Raw genomic sequence first — 25,308 nt, forward strand, 5'->3', positions numbered from 1 at the left:
ATCATATACATGTACAATGAACAAAGGAATTAGGTTATTTTTGGTATTGCGCAATCATACGGTTTTATATCGTTAAATTATTAGTGACGTACATATACATGTACATGAAGCATCATTTTTAAATGGGGGTGCCAGTCAGAGAGAAAAAAAATAAACGTACCTCGAAAAAGTTGAAAAGAAAAAAAAAAGAAGAACTCAAACTTGAAGGGGGGGGGGGGGGTAGAGGCCAACTTTAAACACTGTATTGCTAATGTTTTTTTATATACTATTTTAATTACGACAAAAATGTAAAATTACAACGCTACAGTTATACAGTTAGGCAACTAAATAGAGAGAGAGAGAGAGAGAGAGAGAGAGAGAGAGAGGTGTTGGTACAAATTGAGCTGTTTAATAGACACAGGCCTTTAGAGCGCTTAGAAAAAAAATTGAGGTGTTTAAAATATCTTTTTGACACACACAATTTTTAAGCGATCCATAGGTCTGTTCTGTTTGATTTTAAAGTAACATTTAAACTCAGTCATAAAAACAAAAACTGCGTCTACATTGATCATAAAAAAGGAAGAAATCAAATGTTGGGCTCGTTTTAAATTAATTGTCGATTTGAGAACTATTCCAGCCCTGTCAGGTATTTGTATAACGGGTCTGATTGAGATCGCTTTTTCAATTTCTATTCAGGTATTTTATTCATATGAAATAAAATTAAATGTCCTCATCTCCTTTTTCGTCACGGATGATTAGAAAATCGTGATCAAGATCGGTTCTCCGCGAGAGAAAATCGGCTTAGCTGTATTTAGATTTCTGTAAACATATGAGTGACGTCAACTGTGTGTTTATGTCCGTACCAAGGGGACAGCCAATGTTGAGATTTGTCTGACTGTGTCAAAATGGAGAAATTTAAGATTTGGAATTATCTTTTCCTGGTGCTTTTAACCTTGATTTTATGTAAGTTTTTGTTTTTGTTTTAATTACTTATCAAAGATTATATTTTTTGAATAAGCTTTACCAGTTAACGTGCAATATAAATGCATGTTTGTTACATGTATGTATATATTACGCCTATTACGTATATATGTAAGAAACATTTTTTGAAATATAATTATTCTCACTAGTCGATGTTATACATGTATAAAAAATAAAAGGAATTTCGAACTTTTCCCCAATTCCATTCATGATAAGGACGGGGGTGGGTGGGTAGGGGGTTACATATATACATATGTACCAATGCACAGTCATGTTACCAGAAGAGGCACATGAATCGACATACTTTATATAAAAAAAAAGAATCTAAGGATGAATTTTACGAATGAGCCTATTCCTTCCTGAGCTTTATTCAACCTGTTAAAATTCTTCAAAGTTCAGGTATAAAAATATACATACACATTGTGTAATTTTATCTTGGGGGAGGGGGGGGGGGGGGCTTAGGAATTAACAAGAAGCTTGAATAGCGCTACCTTTACAATGTATATTGTGTTTATGTTTGAGAGGGATTAAAAGGGTGAAATTTGGACCGATTTTCAAATGCGACATCGGTAAACTTTATATATATAGACGTATACTTTGAATATAAATGTATAGAAAGGCTTTTTATTAGTCCCTTTAAATCGCTGTCACATATATTTATTGGGCCCTGAGGTAAACTAGAATATATATGTTACAGGTATATATTTTATCTGTAAAATGCATTAGACAGGGTTTCTTTGGTAAAATAATGAAAATAATCCAGTTGTGGAGGGAACGGGTTTGACCTTGTCTAACTGACCTTGAGAGGTTATGATACTTTCACTGATCAGAACAGTCACAGCCTTAAAATGACAAAGATACCTTCGCTAGAACAATCCAACTCAATCTAATGAAAACTGGATCTTTGATCCGTACATGTACCGCGTACCTTGGCGTTTATATTTTTCAAAAGAAGAAAAACTACTAGCAGTTCTTTTCCTTTTGATTGACTATTTATTTGACGTTTTTGACATCTTTGGGTGTTTAGAATTGTGCCACTTTTTGCATGCATTAATTATTGTTTTTTAATCATTAAATTGCAGATATCAGTTATGTCACAGCGGGTTCCTATTGTTATTATTCCTACTACTACTACAGTTACAGATGCTACTATTACTATTATTATTACTACTAGTAAGTACAAATACTCCAAATATAATACTTATAAAAATTATAAAGTATAAATATACTAGGTACTTTGCATAAGATAGTATAATCAGAGTTATTACTACTCATCTCATCTGCCGCTGATTTTTTTCTAACAAAAATGATAAACATATGATATATAAAAGCTCCTCAAAAAGTTCATATAAGTCACTGCACAACTACATGTATATACATTATATTTTTATAATCAACATAAACTATTTCTGAAGAGTATGTTTCTGACTTGTTTTTTTTTCAGTGGTTCCGCGGGGACGATTGCCGGAGCTGTTGTGGGCGGACTATTTGGGCTGGCCTGTATAGTCGGAGTAATTGTCTTCGTCTGTGTTGTTGTGTGTAAATGTAAAACCACTGGGGTCAGAGGTCGTGTAGTCCAGCCTGGAACAGGCGTGTCTACAAACGTCACGTATATTAATACGCCAACGACATACAGTAAGTAGTGAATAAAATAATTATCATTTTACACTTGTCCCCTGATGTTTTGAGGAAGTTTTCATTATGAATCAAGATATTGGCTGATTAATAATTAAGTGAAACAATCAAATATCAGCAATTGCACCATATTGATACAAAATTGACCATTGTTTTTGAATGTGAAATGTTTGGGCTTTTTCTTTCCCAGATGGCTATGGATATAATGGGGCTCCACCCAATAATGTCGGACCCACGATGCCTCCAGCATACACGAACAACCCACCACCGGAATACCAACCCCCTCCCGCGGCCCCACAGTATAACGAACCCGCTTACCCCCCGAACCCTCCGCCCCAGTACAACAACGTGATAAATGCCCCTCCTCCTACAACTCATAACTACAGATAGAAAGAACTGAATATGGAAAGACATGTTGTATTTTTTGCAAGAGTGAGAGTCATTTCACACTTTATAAACAACTGTTATTTTTCCCCATTTTCTTCCAAATTTTGTGTCTTCTTGATTTTGATGCATAATTTTGATACATTTTGAAATTAATTTTTCAAAATATTATTTGTAACATATATTTGTTGTTGAGCCAAATTTTATTTAGGAATAGAAGATAAAGTTTTCGAAGTGTATTCGTCTTCGATTTTCATGTTCTTTTATTTATTTTTTTTTTTTGTTTTCGCACCTTAAAGTCAATGCAATTATTATACCTCTTTTTAATTTTGAGCTTTGCATATTGCTTGATTTCTGAAGGATAATAAAACTCTTAAGTTTATTTGAAAACATTGAATGTTTATGAATTTGCTAATGCAAAGCAAAAAGTGGTTACTTTTAGTCAGGTTTTACTGATTTATTGTCATTGATATGTGGAAAAAAATATATTTACTTACATTTCTATGTGTGTTGCAAGACAATTTATTGGTTTGAGATTAGGACTATAAAGTCAATAACGTTCGTGATATATTATCCTCTGTGCCAAGTTTTCATTTATTTTTCTTCCATAAAAAGTAGATAGACAAAAAGCAAACTGTTACGATTGTTAATGTTGATGAATATAATAAAAACAAAGCAAAAATATTTTTGTAGACCTTTATTATTTTATCCTCTCGGAACTGAGCTGGGGGAGATGTACATGTAGTAACGCAATCGTGTGAGAGGGTGTGTTTGTTTGTGGGTTAGATCCTGTCCGAAACGGAATCGACGTACAGTAACTTGCATTGGGCTCTATGTCGAATTCTGCATTGATCTATTGATAAGCTCTTTGCGAGGAGAATTTTTTGATTTGCAGTGCATGCTCTTATTTTATTTTTCAACAGGTACACAATGTAGTTATATTTAAGTAACCTGTACCAGCTGTCACCGGTATTATGCAGAATTGTGACTATAATACCATTGCCTTCGAAGGAACGGCTTAATTTTTCGATAAATTTTCAATTTCTCTAAAAGATAACATTGGTGCTTTTATAAATTAAGGAATTATTTTATTTCTTATCAGCATCGTTTCAAAGTAACTTGTATGTTAAGATGAATATAGATATTAAATAAAGCTTAATTTTACATTTTCAAACTAAACATCAATTATTATTTTTAAAAATGATTAATTTTAGAGTAATTGATCCAGAAGGAGAAGCGGACATCCTTAATTAACAAACACTTGAATGCAGAAATTTGATTCCTTTAAATTTTTTGATTTGAGTTATTTCTTTCCTTGCTTTACATTTTTAATTGACATACTTGTACCATATTCATTTTTCGCTCTAAAGGGTTTTGTTTCAACAGAAAAGGTTGCACAAGAGCTTAAAATGTATATCAAATTCGCTAAGGGTGAACAATAATAAACAACAGTGCATAAATGATATATGTCTACAACAAAAACTTAAAAGCATTGGTACCTGATAACAAGGAATTAAAAACTTGACAAGGAATTATTCAGAAAATCCAAGAGAAGATTTGGTTTAATTCAACTATGGACTGAACAATATTAACAGTTTTCTTTGCTCAGATATTAGGTAAGAGAATTGGTATTAGAACTTAAGGTCAACAGGGAAATCTTCACAATCGGAGACACACATGCAGGTCTTGCTTCAAAAAATAAAATGAAAAGGGGGTAACAACATCACTAAGTCAGATTCCTGTGCTAAAAAGTGTATACATGTGTATAATGTAACATGACCGGGTCTGTCTAATAATACATATACATGTATGTTTTGTTGTATGGAATTGAGATGGGAGAAGTTATTAAGAATTAAACAACACAATGACAAGAGGCACATGGGACTTATCGCTCAACTGAGCACATTGGCTGAGAAATAAGCAAAGACCAGTCCAGTTTTGAAATAAGTTTACATGGAATGGGGGGGGGGCTAGAATTTTAAATTACCTGATGATACTTCCCCATGAAAAACAAAATGGCTTAATTTGCTGTTCTTGAAAAAAAGATTTTTATCTCTTTTATTCATTTGCAAAAAATTAACCCCTGTTGTGGCCAAGCCCTATCCCTGGGAGGGGGGGGGGCATTTTAACTAATTTGACTTTTCACCTGAGGATATCTCCATATCAATATGATTAATCAATGTTTTCCTATTCTTGTAAAAAAGTTCTTTCCATAGATATTCCTGTTTATAACTTTGATCTCTTTGTGCCCCATTCCACCCCGGGGTAATTATTTGAACAAACTTAAATCTACACTACCTGAAGATGCTTTCAAATAAATATAACCAATCATGGCTTTGCTATTCTTGAGAAGAATAATTCTAACAATATTTTCCTATATATTTCTGTAAAAAAACATTTATCTCCCATTATAGCCCAACCCCACCCCTAAAGGTAATGATTTGACCAAATTTGAATCAATAAGACCTGAAGACGCTTCCATATGAATATGATTAATCATGGCTTTGCCTTTCTTAAGAATATTTTATCATTATTTCCTATACGTGTCCACAGATGTTAAACGATGCACCACCATTGTGGCTCCACCCCACTACAGGGGGTCATGATTTGAACAAACTTGAATCTACACTTTTAGAGGATGCTTCCATATAACTATGACCAATAATGACTATTCTGTTTTTGAGAAGACTTAACTTTAAACTAAAAGATTTTTCCTAAGTGTTTTTGTTAAATTTGATACCTCATTGTGCCCCCTACCCCCGCGGGTCATTATTTGAACAAATGTTAATCTACACTATACACGAGGATGCTTCCACTCGAGTTTCATCTTTCCTGGTCCACTGGTTCTTGGGAAAAAGTTTTTTTTTAAAGATGCCATTCATTTATCTCTAATTCATAATTATATCCTCTTGGACGAGGGTTCGGCCCTTAAATCCTCCTCAACGAAGGATACTCTGAGCCAAGTTTGTTTGAAATCATATTTTATTAATGCAATCTCAAGTTTCGTGTCGGTTAACCTATATTCATGAGATTTGTCTTCGTATTGACCAATTTTTATGCCCCCCCCCCTTTCGAAGAAGGGACGGCATATTGCTTTGCTGCTGTCTGTGGGTTGGTCGGTCAGTCGGTCCACTTAGTTTTTGTTCATTTTCGTTACAATCGTACAACGTTGCATATATTGAAGAAAAATTTAGTATACAAAATTATCAGATAAATATCTACATGTGTAGCACAAGCTCTGTTTTGGGTACGATCGCACCATTTTGACAGATTTGTGCCCCTTTGACTTGGAAAATGTACAGTTTTGGGGGGAGGGGGGCATAAGTGTTTTACAAACATCTCTAACCTGGTCTTATTTTGTTTTTTTTTAAACAAAATATAGTTTATGTAAATTTGTTTTTATAATATCTCAAAGTGTTAGGAAACTTAATTTGATTTGCCATTTGAATACCACTGAGTAGCTGACGCTGAAAATAATCTTTATTAATTGATTCCTGTAGAATAATTTTAAGTGTTTGGTGTTTTTAAAGCGTTCTCACAAAATATCGTAGCACCACGGTACTCAGAGAATTTGAATTTAGGAACACTTTTTAACAATTCACACAGCCCATTAATGGAATCTTAAAATAATATGCATTTTAGAGGCAAAAGAAAAAAAAAATTAAATTTTAACCTTCACTCATTTTTATGTCCCCGTTATAAACGGTTCGGGGGTATATAGTTTTTGTCGTTTCCGTCCCTCTATTTGCTCCCTGTCTTTTTGTCTGCAAAAACTAAGATAAACATTACCCATTACTTTTGACTGGGTGGAGCTATGACATTCATTTTTCACATAACTTTTTGTGTATTCCTTGAAGCATAACCTTTCTTTACCACCAAATTTGACCTTTTGACCTTGGAGTTTGACCTACTTTTTAAAAACTTTTACCTTGGCCATAATTGTTTTTGAACGGTTAGGGCTAGGGCTTCCATACTTCACATATGTAAACCTTGTGACATTAAATCTTTCTAAAGTTTCTTAAGAATCTAACAATTTTGAACCTTTGACCTTGGAGTTTGACTACCTTTCAAAATCCTTGGGCATAACTTTTGAAAAGGTGGGGTTAGGGCTTTCATACTTCGCAACTGTATTTCTTGTGAGAAGACCCTACTTTAGGTAACAAAATATTTAATTTGCATTTAAGGAAAGTTTGATTTATAATCTATGTTGCCATACGGGGACATCAGTGTTTCACAAACACATCTTGTTATTCTTATGATTATCTCCGTTGTTTATTACATGTATTTTGTCATTTATCATGTTTATGTCTTCATTAATTTCATTAATTTTTAAATACATTTTCGTACAATCTGTTATAAACCATTTATGTACATTATTTTGCAATTTACTAAATGCCTTGATTATTTATGTAAAATTAATATTTTGTAATTTCTAATTGTGCAACATTGCTCATACATGTAAATAGACTAAAATTGAAAAACAAGCAAAACAAATATGCAATTGTTCCTTGACATTGTTTTTAAAAAATCGTTTTTGGTCATTTCACAGGTAATTTAATTATTTTTTCAGATAGACAGGGACACATGTAAATAATCTACTAAGTACATGTAACTAAGTGACGCTTTCACATGCTTCAACACAACTGAAATAGAAATCATAGACATCAACTGATAAATACAACTTACAATAAAAAATACATGTAGCAACAACAAATCCAATATAATTGAACAAGGTACAGTTTATTACAAGGCAAAGTTTTATTACAAATTAAGCCATGTATATTTCTAAAATGTGAAAGTATTATAAAAGAATTAAAATTCATTCTTTCTAATTCATGAGAATTCCTTGCAGTAAGAATACACGAATCGTTTTTCTCATATAACCTTTTAAATTCTAATTGTAACGTCATTAACTTAACATAAAAAGTTGCTGAAGACATCAATTTTCAGTGGAATTTTCTTTTAGTAAACAGACGCCCGCATAATTAGAGCGTCTGCTCCAGAGTCGCGAAGTAAGGAGTCAATCCTTACGTCGCGGGTTCGAATCCCACTGTAGGACCTTCCGATGAGACCGTATAAATCGAGGTCCCGTGTCGTAGTAGGTGCTGGCACGAAAAAGGTCCTTTCATGCTGAATGGCCCCGAGTGCCGAGTATTGGACAAAATTTGCAGCTCTCCACCGGCAAGTGGTGGCGTCTCCATATGAGTGAAAAATTCTCGAGAGGGATGTTAAACAATTTACAATCAATCTTTCAGTAAACAAACTCTGCCTCCGTCGCCCACAAAGATTTTGAGATATGTAATTTTCAAAGTAGTTTACATAATATATCCAAAAATTAAAGTGGGCGATGGTGGCAGACATTATTTTCTAAAAAAAAAATAGCATAGAAACGAGTCATTCTGAAGCTTTCCTGCATTAAACTTACAAATGTACCAAATTGATGACTTCATATTTCCAGAACGGCCCTCCTTCATGCCATATTCTATAATGATATATCATATTCATTTCAACTTTGTTAAAGCCAATTTCATAGCTTTTTAAGAACATTAAATTTTTGGGGCACAATAAAGCCCAAACTAGCTGTACCTTCTTTTTACCTAGATGCATGTTAAGATGCGTAGAATTCAAAATAAAACATTCTTCAATTTCAGACAAGATGGAGTATTATAAATTAAATGGATTGATTAACTTTAGAGTTATTGATCCCAAAGGATTGACGGACATCCTCAATTAACAAGCAATTGAATTCGAGATTTTGATGAGATAAAAAATGGCATTAATACGAGTTTTCTTTTCCCCACTTTCACATATTTCATGAACATACGTGTACCAGGTACATTGTGCATTTTTTTTTTATTTAAAAGAGAAAGTTGCGCAAGGGCTTTAAATGTCCTCCATGTTTACCATAAGTAAACAATAATACATCCCACTGCACACCCGAGTTATCTCTGAAATCTAAATTTAAAATCACGCCTAAAACAAGGAAGTAATAATGTGACGAGAAAATTTATCAAAAATCAAGTCAAGAACTCGTTATACTCTATCCATGGATTGGAAACTATTGACTGTTGTCTTTGCTCACATTCTAGGTAAGAATATTTTTTGTTTGTGTTAAAACTAAACTCAAAAGGTCGTCCGAGTTTTCTACACAATTAAGACCCATTAATTACACAGGTGCATGTAGTACTTTTAGTACCCCCTACCCTGTCTCTTTTCTTTTTTTAAGAACTTTTATGAGACACAAAAATAGAATAATCACCAGGCTATAAAACCTATATTCTGATATAAAAATTCCATTTTTAATTACTTATTGGAAAAGGGGGAGGCAGGTTACACATTCCATTTGTCAGTACATGCAGTGCATATTAGTCATAAAATATCTATACAAAATAATTTCACTTTATTATGTGAGACAGGTAAGCTGTAAACATCTGCATGTCTCTACATGTACAAGTTTGTGTAGATGTTGTAATCGCTTTAGTATGAAAAGGAATTTGCGGATGGATGATACGGTACATTTATGGGTAGATTCCTTTATTAAGGTCTAAATCAATATCGAATTGATGTTGTAATTCTTGTTAAAAGGAATAAAAAAATATGAAAGGAGATTATACATGTACCTTACTTTACTTTGTTATTCGTTGTCGTAATAAACTTTATTGTCCTTCAGATCGGAAAATAAAAGTTCGAACATGCTGAATTGGTAGCCCATATATACCTATATTTACATTTGCAAATGTTTTCCTTTATATAACACTACTGAAAGCAAGCGGTTTTATAACTGTATAAATACAGGTACGGGGTCAAGAGGTCATAGATGTTCGTATGGATAAACGTTCGACGTAATTTCTCTGTGACGTCATAAAGGGTCGACGCGCGTTCAGTGGATTACATACATGCCGTGGGGTTTAAAAAATAATGCATTTCACACGTTAAAAGTCACAATCAGGCAAATTTAAAGTATGAATAAGTCACAAATGTAAATATAAGTAATAAGGTATCATTTTTTGAGTGTTATTGGGATGTAAAACGGGTTGGCACATGATCAAATCTTCCATAAAGCCCTTCGGGCTTTATGGGATTTGATCACGTGACCAACCCGTTTTACATCCCAATAACACTCAAAAAATGATACCTTATTTCTTAAGTAAATGCAATTAATATCTATCATAAAAAAAGTACTGTTACATAAGTCAAAACATTATAAAAAGAGAGAGAAATGTTTTTTTTAAGAATTAAAAAAAAATATAATAATTAAATATCTGTAATTTGAAAAGATAAAAAAAAAATTGCCATTAAATATGAAAGCATTACATGTGCGTCAATTAACAAAATGTCATTGTTTTTTCCCGTCTGTTTTTATATTTATAACAGTACTGTCTTTTAAAGAACGTGTACCTATATTCAAAGCATAGAAACGTACATGTATCTGTACCTATATTCAAAGCAAAGAAACCCATATTTAAACTAGATGCTGTCATGAGACAGTAATACCCGCACTAAGGTGTTTGCCTCTAAATGCACACCTCTTCATATTGGGCTTTACCAAGGAAAAAGTCAATATAATTCAATAATTTACATATTACATGTTTTATCAAATTGAGCATAATATGCTCAGGTGACCATGTGACCCATGGGCCTCCATCTAATAAGTATTTCATATCCTTAATTCATTACTAGTCTGAATTAAACAACAGAATTAATTAATGATGTAAATAAGGTTTGATAAAGGGGGGGGGGGGCTATAAATTTTTGGCACATAATTGGAACTTTTTAAATCTATTTTCTCATATCTATAAATCAACAAATAATATTATTCAAATTAGTGTAAAGAGTTTTTGATGAATTTTTCAAAATGTGCAAAGTTTATTTATATTTGACAAGGCAGTTCTAAACTTCTTGAAAGCTGCCATATATACACAATCAATTTAGTCAACCCCTACCCCTCTCCCATCAACACACACACACAAACACACCTAATTTGCCTGTTTTTGGAAATAGGCCTAGATGGAAAGTTAAGATAAAACATCTTTCGTAAGTTATAATTTTCAATTTGTTCTTGCACTATACATGTATTTGAACACCTGCATCACATTGGGCTTCCGTCACGTACCCAACTTAAGTACTAGTTTTACTATTGGCATTATCATTTTTAGATTTCACTGCACGTGCAGTAGGCTACTAGTGTGGTATACACATCATTGCATATAGGAATTATTTCATTTTGTGTTTTAATTGGATTATATTTCATGAAGATTACAGGACCTAAATAATGACAATCGGTAAGTACAAAGTTTTGGTATAGATTTGGGTAAAATAGTCTGAAATGCAAACGGTTAGGTTCAAGTTTAAAGGATCAAAGGTCATCCGATGCTTTGACATTCTGAAGAGTTATCCCCCGTTATCAACGTTACATTCAGTTACAAGATCCAGAATTTTTTTCTGGGACTGGGAGGGAGGGGGGTTTCCAGACAAGAATTTCCTGAGAAGCTAAAAAAAAAAAAGAAGTTATGTTTGGGTCTGTTTTCTAAGGTGGAGGGACACTTAGGGCATACAAAGTCATTTTTATTTCCTCCAGTATATATTATAGTCCTGCAAATTCCAAGGAGGGGGGGGGGGGTGAGAGGGCGATCAGCCAATCCACTCCCTGTCCCTGTAATGACAAATGATCATGTGACTCCTAAATAGTTGGAAAGTTTTTCCATTTGACTCTCCATAATTTTGTTTCTTGTGTTATTATGTTATGTAAATTTAATGGTATAAAGGTTATGAATTAACAATTGGAGGTCATTCCCACTCCTAATGAGCTGGAAATGTTCACAATATGACTGCATTAAATTAAATAAAAGTGCATCAATGATAAGATTACTTGACATTTTTTTCATGAATTTGTGTCAACTAGTGTTGTCACGATGATCGATTTAAAATCGATGATCGGTCGGCAAGGCTGTCCATTTTAGACAATCGATTCGAGATTTGAACAATCGATTAATCGGTATATTTCTGCACATATCTTTTTTTTTTAAAAATAGTTTTCTCACTTTTATTTCATGAACAGGCTCTTGTTATCAAAATATATATATTCCAAGTGTTGTCATTTATTTAATACCTATTTTAAAATACATGTATACTTAAAATCTGTTTAGATCAATCGCAAATAATGATAATTGTATTTCTAAACTGAAGAAACTAAACTACTTGTATAAATGAAATATATCAGTTTTCAGTATTTTGGGGAATTCACTTTTCATTTCATGTGGAATCACAAGGATTTGCAATATTAAATGTCTTATATCAGTTTAAAAAATTAATTCCATATACTAGTATATTTTAGATGATCATGTAAATTAAAACCTGATCTGTCAATGCTTATGTTTCCCAGGCCAAGTAAATCCTAATCATTCAAAAATCTGTATTACTGATATTGTTAATCAACTGCATATATACTGTTTTTAGAATTCCGATCTGTACAATGCACCTCTATACTTACATGTACATTATTTAAAAATAAAATTCTAAATTTTATATGAAATATAATGCCTATTTTATGCGAAGGGTTACCGATTCGATTATTGGCCGATGATCAGTTGGTTAGGGTCAACCGATGCTACTGATTAATCGATTCTGATTTTCAACCGATTTGACAACACTAGTGTCAACTTATCTTCTGGCGGCGGCCTAGAATAGGAATGAAAATCATTCAGAGATGGACCACATTAAACTATTTGTATAATTTTTTTTTTGTAATACAAGTAGTAGTTTGCATACATAAACAAACAGGGGTCTGGGAAGGGGTGAGGGGAAGGATCGAGTTAATATTTCTTTATGTCTTAATGGTTGAAAACTCCTAAAATGAATGTTGACCTCAAATCTAACTTGTCCTCATTATTTTTCAAGTGGTGGTGTCTCCATACGAGTGAAAAATTCCTGAGAGGGATGTTTAATAACAAACAAAATGACATAAAAACACAATATTGATTTGCGTTAAGAAATATGCAGGGGATTTTTTCCATCATAAATCTTCTTCTCAAGAACAGCAAGGGCATTATTGTCCCCCGTTTTGGGGAAAGGGAGGGGACGTTAAATCTCATTTGTCTGTCAGTTTGTACATTTTATTGACAGCTTTAACCTTGGTCATAACTTTTGAATAATAAGAGATACTGCTTTCCTATTTCACATGTACATTACCACAAAACTTTCTAAATATACTATGATTTTTTTAACCCAAGTGAGACCTTGACCTTAAAGTTTTACCTACTTTCCAAAAAATAACATTTTAAATTGATCAATTTGAAAGAGAAAAGAAAGGGCATTCAAATTATACATGTTTATTACATGTGAAAAGACTTTTCTAAATATATCATTACTTTTGACTCTGTGACCTTGACCTAGAAGTTTAACCTACTTTTCAAAAATATTATATTGTATATATAAATTTTGATTCAAAAGAGATATGACTTTTATATTTGACATGTACATTACCTGCAACAAAATGTTTCAGAACATGCTATGATTTTACCCCTTTGACCTAATTTTCAAAAATTGATATATGATATGGGTGCATATTCAATGACATAATATGCCATAAATTATGGCATCCCATTCACTAAATCACAGAAAGCAGAGGACAACAATTCTTTGAATTTGCTTGTATAATCTTGATAGATGGAAACATCGTCATATAATGTAGATTCAAGTTTTTTATGCCACACCATGATTAGGAATACATGTATAGTTTTTGTCATGTCCGTCCTCCACCCTTCCATCTGTCTTTCCATTGGGCTCAAAGAAGCTTTCTACATATTTTTATCAAAGTTCATATGTTGATGCATACTGATGTAAATATCCAACTGCAGCAATATTTTTTGACTTTGACTTTTCCTTTGACCTTCATGTAACTTTTCTTTAAAGAGGCTGGGTGGTTGCGGCCATTTTTAGACTATTTTAATCTCCTTTAGAAGAAGAGCTCCATATAAAGGTATAATAAAAATGATAAAATGATCAAATTTTAAAACTAAAATTTATGAAATTTTTTTTTTTGCCAAATGATAGTTGACGGCTTAAGATATCATATCCCCAAATTTAAGTTATAACCGGTGGTTAATAAAAAAATAATTTGTTGACCCCCTAGCCTCCTTAAATTACTGTTTAGCTTTATTTTAAAGAAACCATTCAAGTTGTGTAATGAAACTTTACATGATGATACATACTTATGTAAGCTTTACAATACTTCACTCTTTTTTACCTTGACCTTTCCTGTGACCTTGACCTCACTTTTCTAAAATTAATGTCTAAATCAGTTTTGAGTAAACAATTCAAAATATATTTATCAAACTTCATATGCTGATACATACTGCTTGAGAGCTATTAATACATCAACTTATTTTGACCTTGAATTTTCCTTTGACCTTGACTTCACTTTTTAAATTTGTGTTTATCTAAGTTTTAAATAAACCATTAATTATAGTTTTATCAAACTTCATATGCTAATAGTAAATTCAAACTGATGTAAGCTTTTCAACTGCAACAATTAACATTTTGGCCCTTACTTTCCTTTGACCTCTCTTTTCTTAGAAAAAGTGTTAAGGTCAGTTTCATTAAATCATTCAAGATATTTTTATCAAACATAATATGCTGATAACTTCATCAAAAACTTCACCTTGCACATTCCTCTGACCTTGACCTCCATCCTTTTTAATTTGTATTTTGCTTAGTTTTAAAGAAATAATTTAAGACATTTTTATGTTTAGCATGCACTTATACATAATTTGGTGAGGATTTATAATCTATATCAAATTTATTTAGATTTTAGTTTCAATTCTAAAGAAACTGTTCAAGATATTTTCAACAAACTTAATACGCTAATACAAATTTTCCTGTAGCATGAGTAATATACATCCAGTGGGACATTCATGTCCTATAGACATATTTCTAGTTTTTCAAATCATAACCTCAAAGGCTAGGTCAGGCCACAATTAGACATTAAACATTCCGAAACCTTACTGCACATCTACATGACACCACCAACCATCTCCTCAAAGATGATTAGACTACTGTGTAAAATGTAAGAGGAGTTCAGGGAAGACGGGGCTTTTTGCATAAAAAACATCATTTTTCGACCCCCATTTGACCCCCCGGGGCAAAATCAAAATTCCAAAACCTTACTGCACATCTACATGACACCACCAACCATCTCTCCAAAGATGATTAGGCTACTGTGTAAAATGTAAGAGGAGTTCAGGGAAGACGGGCCTTTTCGCATAAAAAAACGTCATTTTTCGACCCCCATTTGACCCCCCGGGGCAAAATCAAAATTCCGAAACCTTACTGCACATCTACATGACACCACCAACCATCTCTCCAAAGATGATTAGGCTACTGTGTAAAATGTAAGAGGAGTTCAGGGAAGACAGGGCTTTTTGCATAAAAAACGTCATTTTTCGACCCCCATTTGACCCCCTGTGGCAAAATCAAAATTCCGAAACCTTACTGCACATCTACATGACACCACAAACCATCTCCCCAAAGATGATTAGGCTGCTGTGTAAAAAATAAGAGGAGTTCAGGGAAGACGGGGCTTTTTGCATAAAAAACATCATTTTTCGACCCCCATTTGACCCCCCGGGGCAAAATCAAAATTCCGAAACCTTACTGCACATGTACATGACACCACAAACCTTCTCCCCAAAGATGATTAGGCTACTGTGTAAAATGTAAGGGGAGTTCAGGGAAGACAGGGCTTTTTGCATAAAAAATATCATTTTTTGACCCCCATTTGACCCCCCGGGGCAAAATCAAAATTCCAAAACCTTACTGCACATCTACATGACACCACCAACCATCTCCCCAAAGATGATTAGGCTACTGTGTAAAATGTAAGAGAGTTCAGGGAAAACAGGGCTTTTTGCATAAAAAAACGTCATTTTTCGACCCCCATTTGACCCCCCGGGGCAAAATCAAAATTCCGAAACCTTACTGCACATCTACATGACACCACCAACCATCTCTCCAAAGATGATTAGGCTACTGTGTAAAATGTAAGAGGAGTTCAGGGAAGACGGGGCTTTTTGCATAAAAAACGTCATTTTTCGACCCCCATTTGACCCCCCAGGGCAAAATCAAAATTCTGAAACCTTACTGCACATCTACATGACACCACCAACCATCTCTCCAAAGATGATTAGGCTACTGTGTAAAATGTAAGAGGAGTTCAGGGAAGACGGGGCTTTTTGCATAAAAAACGTCATTTTTCGACCCCCATTTGACCCCCCGGGGCAAAATCAAAATTCCGAAACCTTACTGCACATCTACATGACACCACAAACCTTCTCCCCAAAGATGATTAGGCTACTGTGTAAAATGTAAGAGGAGTTCAGGGAAGAAAAGTGTGACAGACGGACGGACGGACGGACGGACATGAGTAACAACAATATACCCGAACTTTCTTTAGAAAGTGCGGGTATAATTAGTTATACATTTACCTTTCATTAAATGAATAATTATCAAAGATTGGCTTAATTCCATAATATCCATCTTAAATTCATTTAAAGATAGGTACAAATATTTTGAGAATAGGAATAATTGAGTTCAAGATAGTGCAAATCTATAAATCAACTGTACCTATATCTATCTGGCCATGGTACACTAAATAGTACAGCTTCAAATTATTAAGACATATGAACATTGTTACCTTGAAAATATACAAAGCTTCTAAAATTATATATAAACATTGTCGCCTTTAACTGGTAAAAAAAAAAACTTCTAAAATTACTCTTTTAAATAATGTATTTGACTACGGTATGTTGCATCTACCTCATCTATGAATAGGGTTTGTATAAAGGTTATGATTGGAGAAAAGGGTGCTTACTCATCCTAGTAGGCATCCGACCCCAACTCAGGAACTTCCATTGCTTTGTGTTTTATAACCTCTTCATATATATGTATTGTTGAGAGATTCTTTGAGATCGATCTCTGTTTGTTTTCTCCACCTTTTTACTCACCAAGTCCTCAGCTGAGGGTACATCTATATGTAGCCCTTATTTTCGTTGCTTGGTGTTACAATGTTGTCGAAATGTTATAATGACCATAGAAATTGTTAAAACTATTCAGAAATTGCTATTTACAGAAATGGTATATTTAAATTGAAAATATCGAAAATATAATAATATCCCTTTATATAACCTTTATATAAATATATGTCTACGTTCTCTTGTTTGTTAACATACAAATCGTTTGAAGAACAGAAATTCTATGCATTAAAAAGACACTTTTTTGTTTAGGTTTGTCCACCGTGTCTGGTTCCTGCTATTATATCTCGTATACCTCTTCCTAATACTGTTACAATGACTACAATTATTATTACTACTACTACAATAACTACTCCTATACACTGGGGTAAGAAATGGGTCTCATTTGGTGTTTTTTTTTCAGATTTAGTGGTAAAAATGGTTTTGAAAAATTTCAAGGACACCACTTATTACATTCATTTGTGTGTTTGTTTTTTTTAATTATTCAATCAGTAGTACATGCAGTTAGAGGTAAAAATATACAACTATCCACCGGCTTGATATTTAAACGTGCAACTATTAATCGGTTAAAATTTAAATATATAACAGTGCATAAAACACATGAAAACTAAAGTAGTATAAATTTTGAATCATTCACACTTCTAGAATCTTGTTAAAAAGCGCTTGAAAAAAATCTGCTTCGGCCTTGCCACACCATTGAAAGCTTGTAAAAAAAAATATCCATTTAAATAAACTAATTGCACTTAGGATGTGTAATATAAAAAATCCAATAAGATTTCAACCAAAATGTTTCCTGTTTTGAATTGGAATACTAGTGCATGTTAAATGAGATTTTGAATATCATCCATCATTTTTTTTTTAAAAAGGGTTCCAATTTTTTTCTTTGAACCTTAATCCCATGTTCTTTAATTTTAGTTCCTCTGGTTTCCATTTCAAAGAAATCAGCTGAGGGTCATCACTTTTACCTTTTCAACCTTTCACCCAGTTGACAACACCAGTTGCGTGGTCGAGTAAAGTGATTTTTTACTTTTTATCTACATTTTGCCTACGTTTTTCTTTAAATTTTAGCCTAGTGTGTTCTTTCACGTTCAATATATAATGTATTATATTTTCAACAATTTAAACAGTATCAAAAATATTGTCCGACTGGAATTCCCCAATCATTTCCTTAACAAATTATCACCTGATATCTGATATATACATGTATGTATAACTTCTTTGCTGAAATTCAGACATTTTCTTCTGCTTTTTGGTCAAGAATAATAAAAATAATGTCATTGTCTTCCCGTAAAGTTTATTAGTTACCTTATAGATGCTTTCAACAGATTCTTCATGTAATTCCTGGTTTGCCTAATAGTATAGGAAAGTTCATTAGGAAGTAAGCACTAGTTTCATGCTCACTATTCTTTGAATAAAAGGAGTTCTCGGTTAACTAATGTAGAATTCCACTACTAGATTCATGGTCATCAATTGCAGTGTACTTATCGTAAATACCTTGTTTTAACATTTTTATGTCAATGTTAAACACAGTGTTGGTGCCATCCTTGGTATCATATTTGGCTCCCTCGCTGGATTGGCCACGCTGATTGGACTTATCGTCTGTCTGTGTGTATGCGTATGCAGAAAAACCACACCAAATCAAGGCACAGTGCTTTTTTTACAATCCGAACACAAATGCAGGAGCAACAGTGTTGCAAACTACTCAAACATGTAAGTGCGGTTGAAAAAAATAATCTTTGAAACAGCAATATTTAACGCAAAACCAATTTAAAACTTTTTTTTTCAAAGTTATACAAAAATAATATGATTTCCAAGTTTAAGACGGACTGATTAATAACATGATTATAGTGTCATATTGCTATATATCTAACGTTTCAGCGACACAACCTTACACTCAGCAAGGGTTTTACTCACCTTATCCTGTGCAGATGCAGGCAACTGGGCAAAATGGAGCATTTTCTGATGCTCCACCTCCCCAATACAGTCCTCCTCAACAGACTACTGAGAATGAAAATCACACCCAGAAATACTAGTGACATGTTGCTGTAGGGGTTGTTACATCATCGACTTTCTAAAAACAGTGTAAAGTGTAAATTGGTAAAGAATAGCTATCACTTATCTTTACTCCGTTCTTTTTTCTGTTTGTTTGTATATTGTTGTTAACGTTTTCGTCGACTTATTGTTAAATTATTTATATATGCAGTTTTTAAACACTCCTCAAAGAGAAATACTTTTTTAAACGTGTATAATTATGATATTTATAAAATTTTGATGACTGATTATATATTAATCATTATAATAATTTCGAAATTTCTAATAAAAGTACGTATGTTTTTGAGAAGACAGAAAAAAAGAATTCGATTAAAATTAAGAGAAAATCAAGAAATACACAAGTCATGATTGAAAATGACAACCAATCCTTTATTTGCAACTTTAAATGTAACTTAATTGCTTTTCCTAGACACACTGAGTTACATGTACGTACCCTAACAAATACATACTTACATTGCAGGGAATCTCTTTTTAATACAATACAAACGAAATACAATACATAGTACATTATTGTCTCGTGTGTTTTTTCTGTCCAATTTATTTCAATTTTTCGAGGTTATGAACTTAAAAAATATCATTCTATAGTATATTCAGTACAATTAAGAGCCAGACCTTGGAAGAAGACCTTTCATGCTTTTAGGGGTCTGTATACACCTACTTTTCATTAAAGTTGACATTTTCATTAATTTTCATTTATTAACTGTTGTGATGTCTTATTCATACCAGCGATGAAAATCATTTTGCTTTTGACAATGCAAGTATAAGGTAAAAAAGGGCAAAGCTTTACATTGTGGCATCCTCTGCATTGAGAAACATTCATATAAGATGATTTGCAAAGAGAAATAACATGTTAATTATCCATGGCACCTAATCACACCTCTGATGTTTGGGAGGTCCGTGTTTCTCTGTTCCTATTTTGTATTGTTTTATGGACTTTGATATTGAATGCTATTCGTTATCTCCAAATTCGCGTAAGCGGGTCGTGTAATTTTTTCTGCAATAGCTGCGACGTTAATTCCCGTAATTACAACCAAAGAAAGACATTTTATTGTTTATTTGTACATCTGTTTGAAAAAATTCAAAGTAAAATTAAATGTGTTATTAAATATTGTTGATAAATATGTCATTGGATGCTCAACTGATGGAACAGGCATTATTAAAGAAATCTGAGCACGTGGCTTGCTTAGTGTCGTTCCTGCACGGATTGATGGCAATGGTTTTCATAAGAAATAAAGGAAAAACATTCAGTGAATGTAAATATATATTCTATAGTCTTGTAATGTATGTGCAATATATTGTTTTGTAGCCTATATTCAAAGTCTTGTAATGTATATTTAAAATCTTTTGATGTTTATTGTGATATAAACGTACAATCTTGTGATATAACGGTATGTTCTTGTGATATATGTTCTGTAAGATTGCAATGTATGTGCAATAATTGCATTTTTGGTAATATTCCACTTCATTTCGATAACCTTATTTTAAAAGTAGAAAGTGGAACTAGACCATAAGTTTATTAAAAGGGGGAGCCCGGGCTCAGGAACTGTACAACTTTATTGTAAACTGATAAAGTCGATAGCCTACATGTAAACTTTTGCGCAAACTCAGAGAATGTATCCTGTAACCAGTGAACATGTTCTGAAGTTTTGTATGACAAGGAAACCCACAATGCACATATTGTACAAATATCACAGGATGATAGCATGCATCACAAATTTATTAAATATATAACACAAGATGATAAACATATATCAAAACATTTAATTTAGTATAATACATTACAAGATATTGAACATACATTACAAGATCTTGCATATACATATGAACAAAATTTTGTATATACATCACAAAATTTTGTATATGCTTCACAGGATTTTTAACATGCATCACAAGATTTTAAACATAAATCACAAGATTTTCCAAATGCATCACAGGATCATAGAATGAAGCAGCGTTCCATATGCCATTCACTAACACGCTATATACATATCCCGGTTAGCGTGAGATAAAAAAAAATACCACAGAATCAAACACATCTGTTTCATATTTGGATATTTTACTTGAAAAAGACGTTCATAGTAATGTAACAACCAGATCTATGATAATCGTGATTTTACACAATCGTCAACTTCTCTAACTTATGCAGCAGTAAACTTTCTTCAGCTGCATTTGGAATTTATACATATTTCAGTGGATTCGATACGCAAGAGCTTGCTTAAGTATCAGTCACATTATCCAGCTATGGGGTATACGATGAGAAACCGATCTGTTTTTGATATATAAATGGTGTGGTTGCCGGTGTAAGACAAATAATGACCCCCATCGAATAATGACCGAGGGTCATTTATCGACAGCGATAAATGACCCCCGGTCAATATTCTACGGCGAAAAATGACCCCCGGTTAATATTCGACGTCTAAAAATGACCCTTTTGCCCGTAGAAAAAGTGTCACCACCCTAAAAATTTGCAGAACCCACGTGAATAAAAATGACCCCCGTAGAAAAATGACTCCCTGTGAATTAAAGCTGGAATTTTTAAGGGGCAAAAAAAAATTAGATTAAGAAGCATATTGGCCAAAATGCTCACCTGAGCTAATTGGGAATAAATTGATGATATGTTGATCTCATAACATTATACAATTTCAGCTATATTTTATGGTCAATGCGATGATTCAGAATCTAAAGGATAAAAGATTTATCGAGCCTAAAGGGTTAGGAAAACATTGTTTTTCGATGGTGGAAATCATCGTACTTACAGAAAAAATCAGCAGTATTATATATTATTATATTATTATATATTATTATCCTCCGGTTGAAAAGCGCGAGGGTATATAGTGATCGGGATGTCCGTCTGTCTGCACGTTCGTCCGTCTAATTCTGTTACATGTACATGTACCCATCTCTTATCCGCAACTCCTCTTATATATAAAAAGATGTTTTGTGAAACAGCTATGTCCCTGTATGGCAACATAGCGAAGATTAAACTTTTCTTAAATGCAATTTAAATATATTGGTACCCAAAGTAGGGTCTTTTCACAAGAAATACAATTGCAAAATAGGAAAGCCCTAGCACCACTTGTTCAAAAGTAATGGCTAAGGATAAGTTTTTGAAAGGTATGGCAAACTCAAAGGCCAAAGAGTCAAAGTTGATGGTTTCTTAAAAAAAATTTAATGTAACAAGGATTGCATATGTGAAATATGAAAACCCTAGCCCTTACCGTTCAAAAGTTATGGCCACGGTTGAAGTTTTTTTCATTAGTACGGAAATCTTTAAGGTCAAAAGGTCAAAGTTTTTAGTATCCAGTGAAAGGTCATGCCAAAAAAATACATATGTGAAGTATGAGAGTACTAGTATCTACCGTTTAAAAGTTATGGCCAAAGTAAAAATTTGCCACTTTTGTTTTAAATGGGTCAAAAGGTCAAATTTGGTGGTACCCAAAGTAAGGTCTTGTCACAAGGAATACACATATTAAATATGAAAGTCATAGCTCCAATAAATGAAAAGTTATGGTCAAGGTTAAAGTTTTTGCGGACAAACAGATCGCCAGATAGACAGCTAGACATACAGACGGACACTATATACCCCTCAATCTTCGATTATGGGGACATAAAAAGAAATGATTTTCAATTAATTTTTCATATTATGATACAGTATAAAGAAGACGTTACAAAAATGAAAATGTTTGTTCTGATTTTCATAATAAATTCTTTGAAAAATATACTCAGAACTGAGTATAGGGGTGGAGTAAAACAAGAACCAAGAAATGTAATGAATACTGTGTGCTAAATCAAAAGGTTATGTCTACATATATAGTTTTTGCATTAGAATGTAAATTTTACACTAGCCCATAGATTTACAGAGCATATATTTAGGTTTTCTACTAACATTATTCGATGGGGGTCATTATTCGACTTTACACCGGCCCTAACTCCACCGTTGTGTTTATTAGTGGGTTAGGTGCTGTCCGAAAGGAAAGTTACGTAATTTGCATCGGAATCGATATCGAATTCTGCCTTAATTTATTGATATGCTCTTTGGAAGGGGATGTTCTGCTGTACAGCGCTGTCTTTCGGACATACTTTCTATTTATCAATAAAAATATGCAGTAGCTAGTAATAATGCATATTTTTATTGATAAATAGAAAGTATGTCCGAAAGACAGTGCTCTTATTTTGTTTTCAAGAGGAAGTTATACATGTATTTAAAAAACCTGTACATATCAGCTGTCATCGGTTTTATGCAGAATTGTGACTATAACATCATTGCCTTCAGAGGAACTGCTTAATTTTCGAAAAAATTGCAATTTCTCTGAAATATAACTTTGGTATTTTATAAATTAAAGTATTGTTTTTTTTTCCAGCACCGTTTCAAAGTAACTTGTACGTTAAGATGCATAAAGATATTAAAGGTGCATGGACACAGATTTGAAGTTAATATTTGCTATATAATATTACGACTTATATATATTAATAGCATTTCACATAAAATATATTAAAAGTTTTATTTGATTTAAAAGTTATTAAAACTTCAAAATTTTAGACGGGTTTGATTGACATTTCCTTCACATTTAAGAGTGAAAGAATTTTCAAAGTATGGAAAAATCAAAATTGCTCACTTTTACATCCTGAAGTGACCTCATCACCGAAGTTATCAAACAGGTTCAATACATAAGGTCTCATATTTGCAAGAATATTGACCAAACCATACACCCTTTCAAAGTGCGATAATATGGTCGATATTAACGCATTTTGGAAAGAACTTTTATTTTTTTTAAAGTGCTTTGATTGTGTTCCCAAAGTGCATTGTAGCAATGTACCTTTAAAATAAAGCTTAATTTTTCCTTTTCAAAATAAAGATCAATTATTTTTTAAATAAATAATTTTAGAATAATTGATCCAGAATTTTTTAGAAGGAGGAGCGGACTTCCTTAAGGCCCTTTCACAATTGGTGCAGGAGCAGAAGCGACAAAATATTCGTGCGATCGAATAATTTTGTCTCGGATCGTAAACTGTTGCCAAAATAATCGCATATGAAAAAAGTGTTCGTACGAAATGCGCACGACTGTTGTGCATTAAATCTTGCGATATATCTTGCGTCTATATGCGACTGTTGTAGAATGAAAGCGAGTGTTGTAAGATAATGCGATAGGATTGCACGACTGATCAGGTAATCAGACGATTGAACAATGTTGAACGTGTGACAATACGATTGGACGTGCGGTGCTCCTGCGCTCATGCATTCCATAGTACGAATGTTCCCCTAACAAAAAACATACTATAGTTAACTATATTTAACTATAGTTTACTATAGTTAACTATAGTTTACTATAGTTAACTATAGTTATAACTTTGACACTTTAAAAACTTTGATTTACTATAGTGATAACTTTGACACTTTGAAAAACTTTGGCGAAAACATTGACACTTTGAAAAACTTTGGCAAAAACTTTGACACTTTGAAAAACTTTATCAAAAACTTTGACACTTTGAAAAACTTTATCGAAAACTTGGATACTTTAGCACTTTGAAAAACTTTATTGAAAACTTTGACACTTTGAAAAACCTTATTGAAAACTTTGACACTCTAAAAAACTTTATTGAAAAGTTTGACACTTTGAAAAACTTTATGGAAAAGTTTGATACTATGAAAAACTTTATCGAAAACTTTGACACTTTGAGAAACTTTATCGAAAAGTTTGATACTTTGAAAAACTTTGGCGAAAACTTTGACACTTTGAAAAACTTTGGCGAAAACTTTGACACTTTGAAAAACTTTGGTGAAAACTTTTATACTATGAAAAACTTTGGTGAAAACTTTGGTGAAAACTTTGACACTTTGAAAAACTTTGGCAAAAACTTTGACACTTTGAAAAACTTTGGCGAAAACTTTGACACTTTGAAAAACTTTGGCGAAAACTTTGATACTATGAAAAACTTTGGTGAAAACTTTGGTGAAAACTTTGACACTTTGAAAAACTTTGGCGAAAACTTTGACACTTTGAAAAACTTTGGCAAAAACTTTGACACTTTAAAAAACTTTGGCGAAAACTTTGACACTTTGAAAAACTTTGACGAAAACTTTGACACTTTGAAAAACTTTGAAGGAAACTTTGACACTTTTATTTACTATAAAAATCGCACATCACTCTTACAAATACATAAAACGTTGTAATTTATTCGCACTAACTTTGGTGCGTTGAATTGCGATAATTTGGATCGCATTTGGTCGCGTCTGAATAGTGTGCATGTT

At 32.9% G+C, this 25,308-nt stretch overlaps 2 protein-coding genes and 1 long non-coding RNA gene across 3 annotated transcripts in view; all 3 read left to right on the forward strand.

Moving 5' to 3' along the window:
- Window positions 1–676: 676 nt before the first annotated feature.
- LOC134251757 (cysteine and tyrosine-rich protein 1-like) lies at window positions 677–3,184 on the forward strand. The gene is made up of 4 exons (XM_062734172.1): window positions 677–942; window positions 2,043–2,133; window positions 2,405–2,595; window positions 2,786–3,184. Exons 1-4 carry the CDS (start codon window positions 885–887, stop codon window positions 2,983–2,985), a joined length of 540 nt encoding a protein of 179 aa, XP_062590156.1. The 5' UTR covers window positions 677–884; the 3' UTR covers window positions 2,986–3,184.
- Window positions 3,185–8,954: 5,770 nt separating this feature from the next.
- Window positions 8,955–25,308, forward strand: part of LOC134251755 (uncharacterized) — a 31,881-nt gene continuing 15,527 nt past the window's right edge. Inside the window, exon 1 of the mRNA XM_062734171.1 lies at window positions 8,955–9,068. Coding sequence (XP_062590155.1) covers window positions 9,026–9,068 — 43 coding nt within the window. The 5' untranslated portion in view covers window positions 8,955–9,025. The remainder of the gene's footprint in view (window positions 9,069–25,308) is intronic.
- Window positions 9,700–10,126, forward strand: LOC134251760 (uncharacterized). The gene is made up of 2 exons (XR_009988813.1): window positions 9,700–9,992; window positions 10,042–10,126. It is a non-coding gene; the product is annotated as an uncharacterized LOC134251760 (long non-coding RNA).

Source organism: Saccostrea cucullata, unplaced genomic scaffold (genome assembly GCF_032062105.1).
Source record: "Saccostrea cucullata isolate Sc308-1 unplaced genomic scaffold, CSIRO_AGI_Scuc_v1 ctg4108, whole genome shotgun sequence".
Taxonomy (NCBI): Eukaryota; Metazoa; Mollusca; class Bivalvia; order Ostreida; family Ostreidae; genus Saccostrea; species Saccostrea cuccullata.

Coding starts and splice junctions, on each gene's coding strand:
- LOC134251757 (XM_062734172.1), top strand. CDS start 885: ATGGAGAAATTTAAGATTTGGAATTATCTTTTCCTGGTGCTTTTAACC. Junction 2,134..2,404: donor TACTATTATTATTACTACTA/GTAAGTACAAAT, acceptor TTTTTTTTTCAG/TGGTTCCGCGGGGACGATTG. Junction 2,596..2,785: donor TAATACGCCAACGACATACA/GTAAGTAGTGAA, acceptor TTTCTTTCCCAG/ATGGCTATGGATATAATGGG.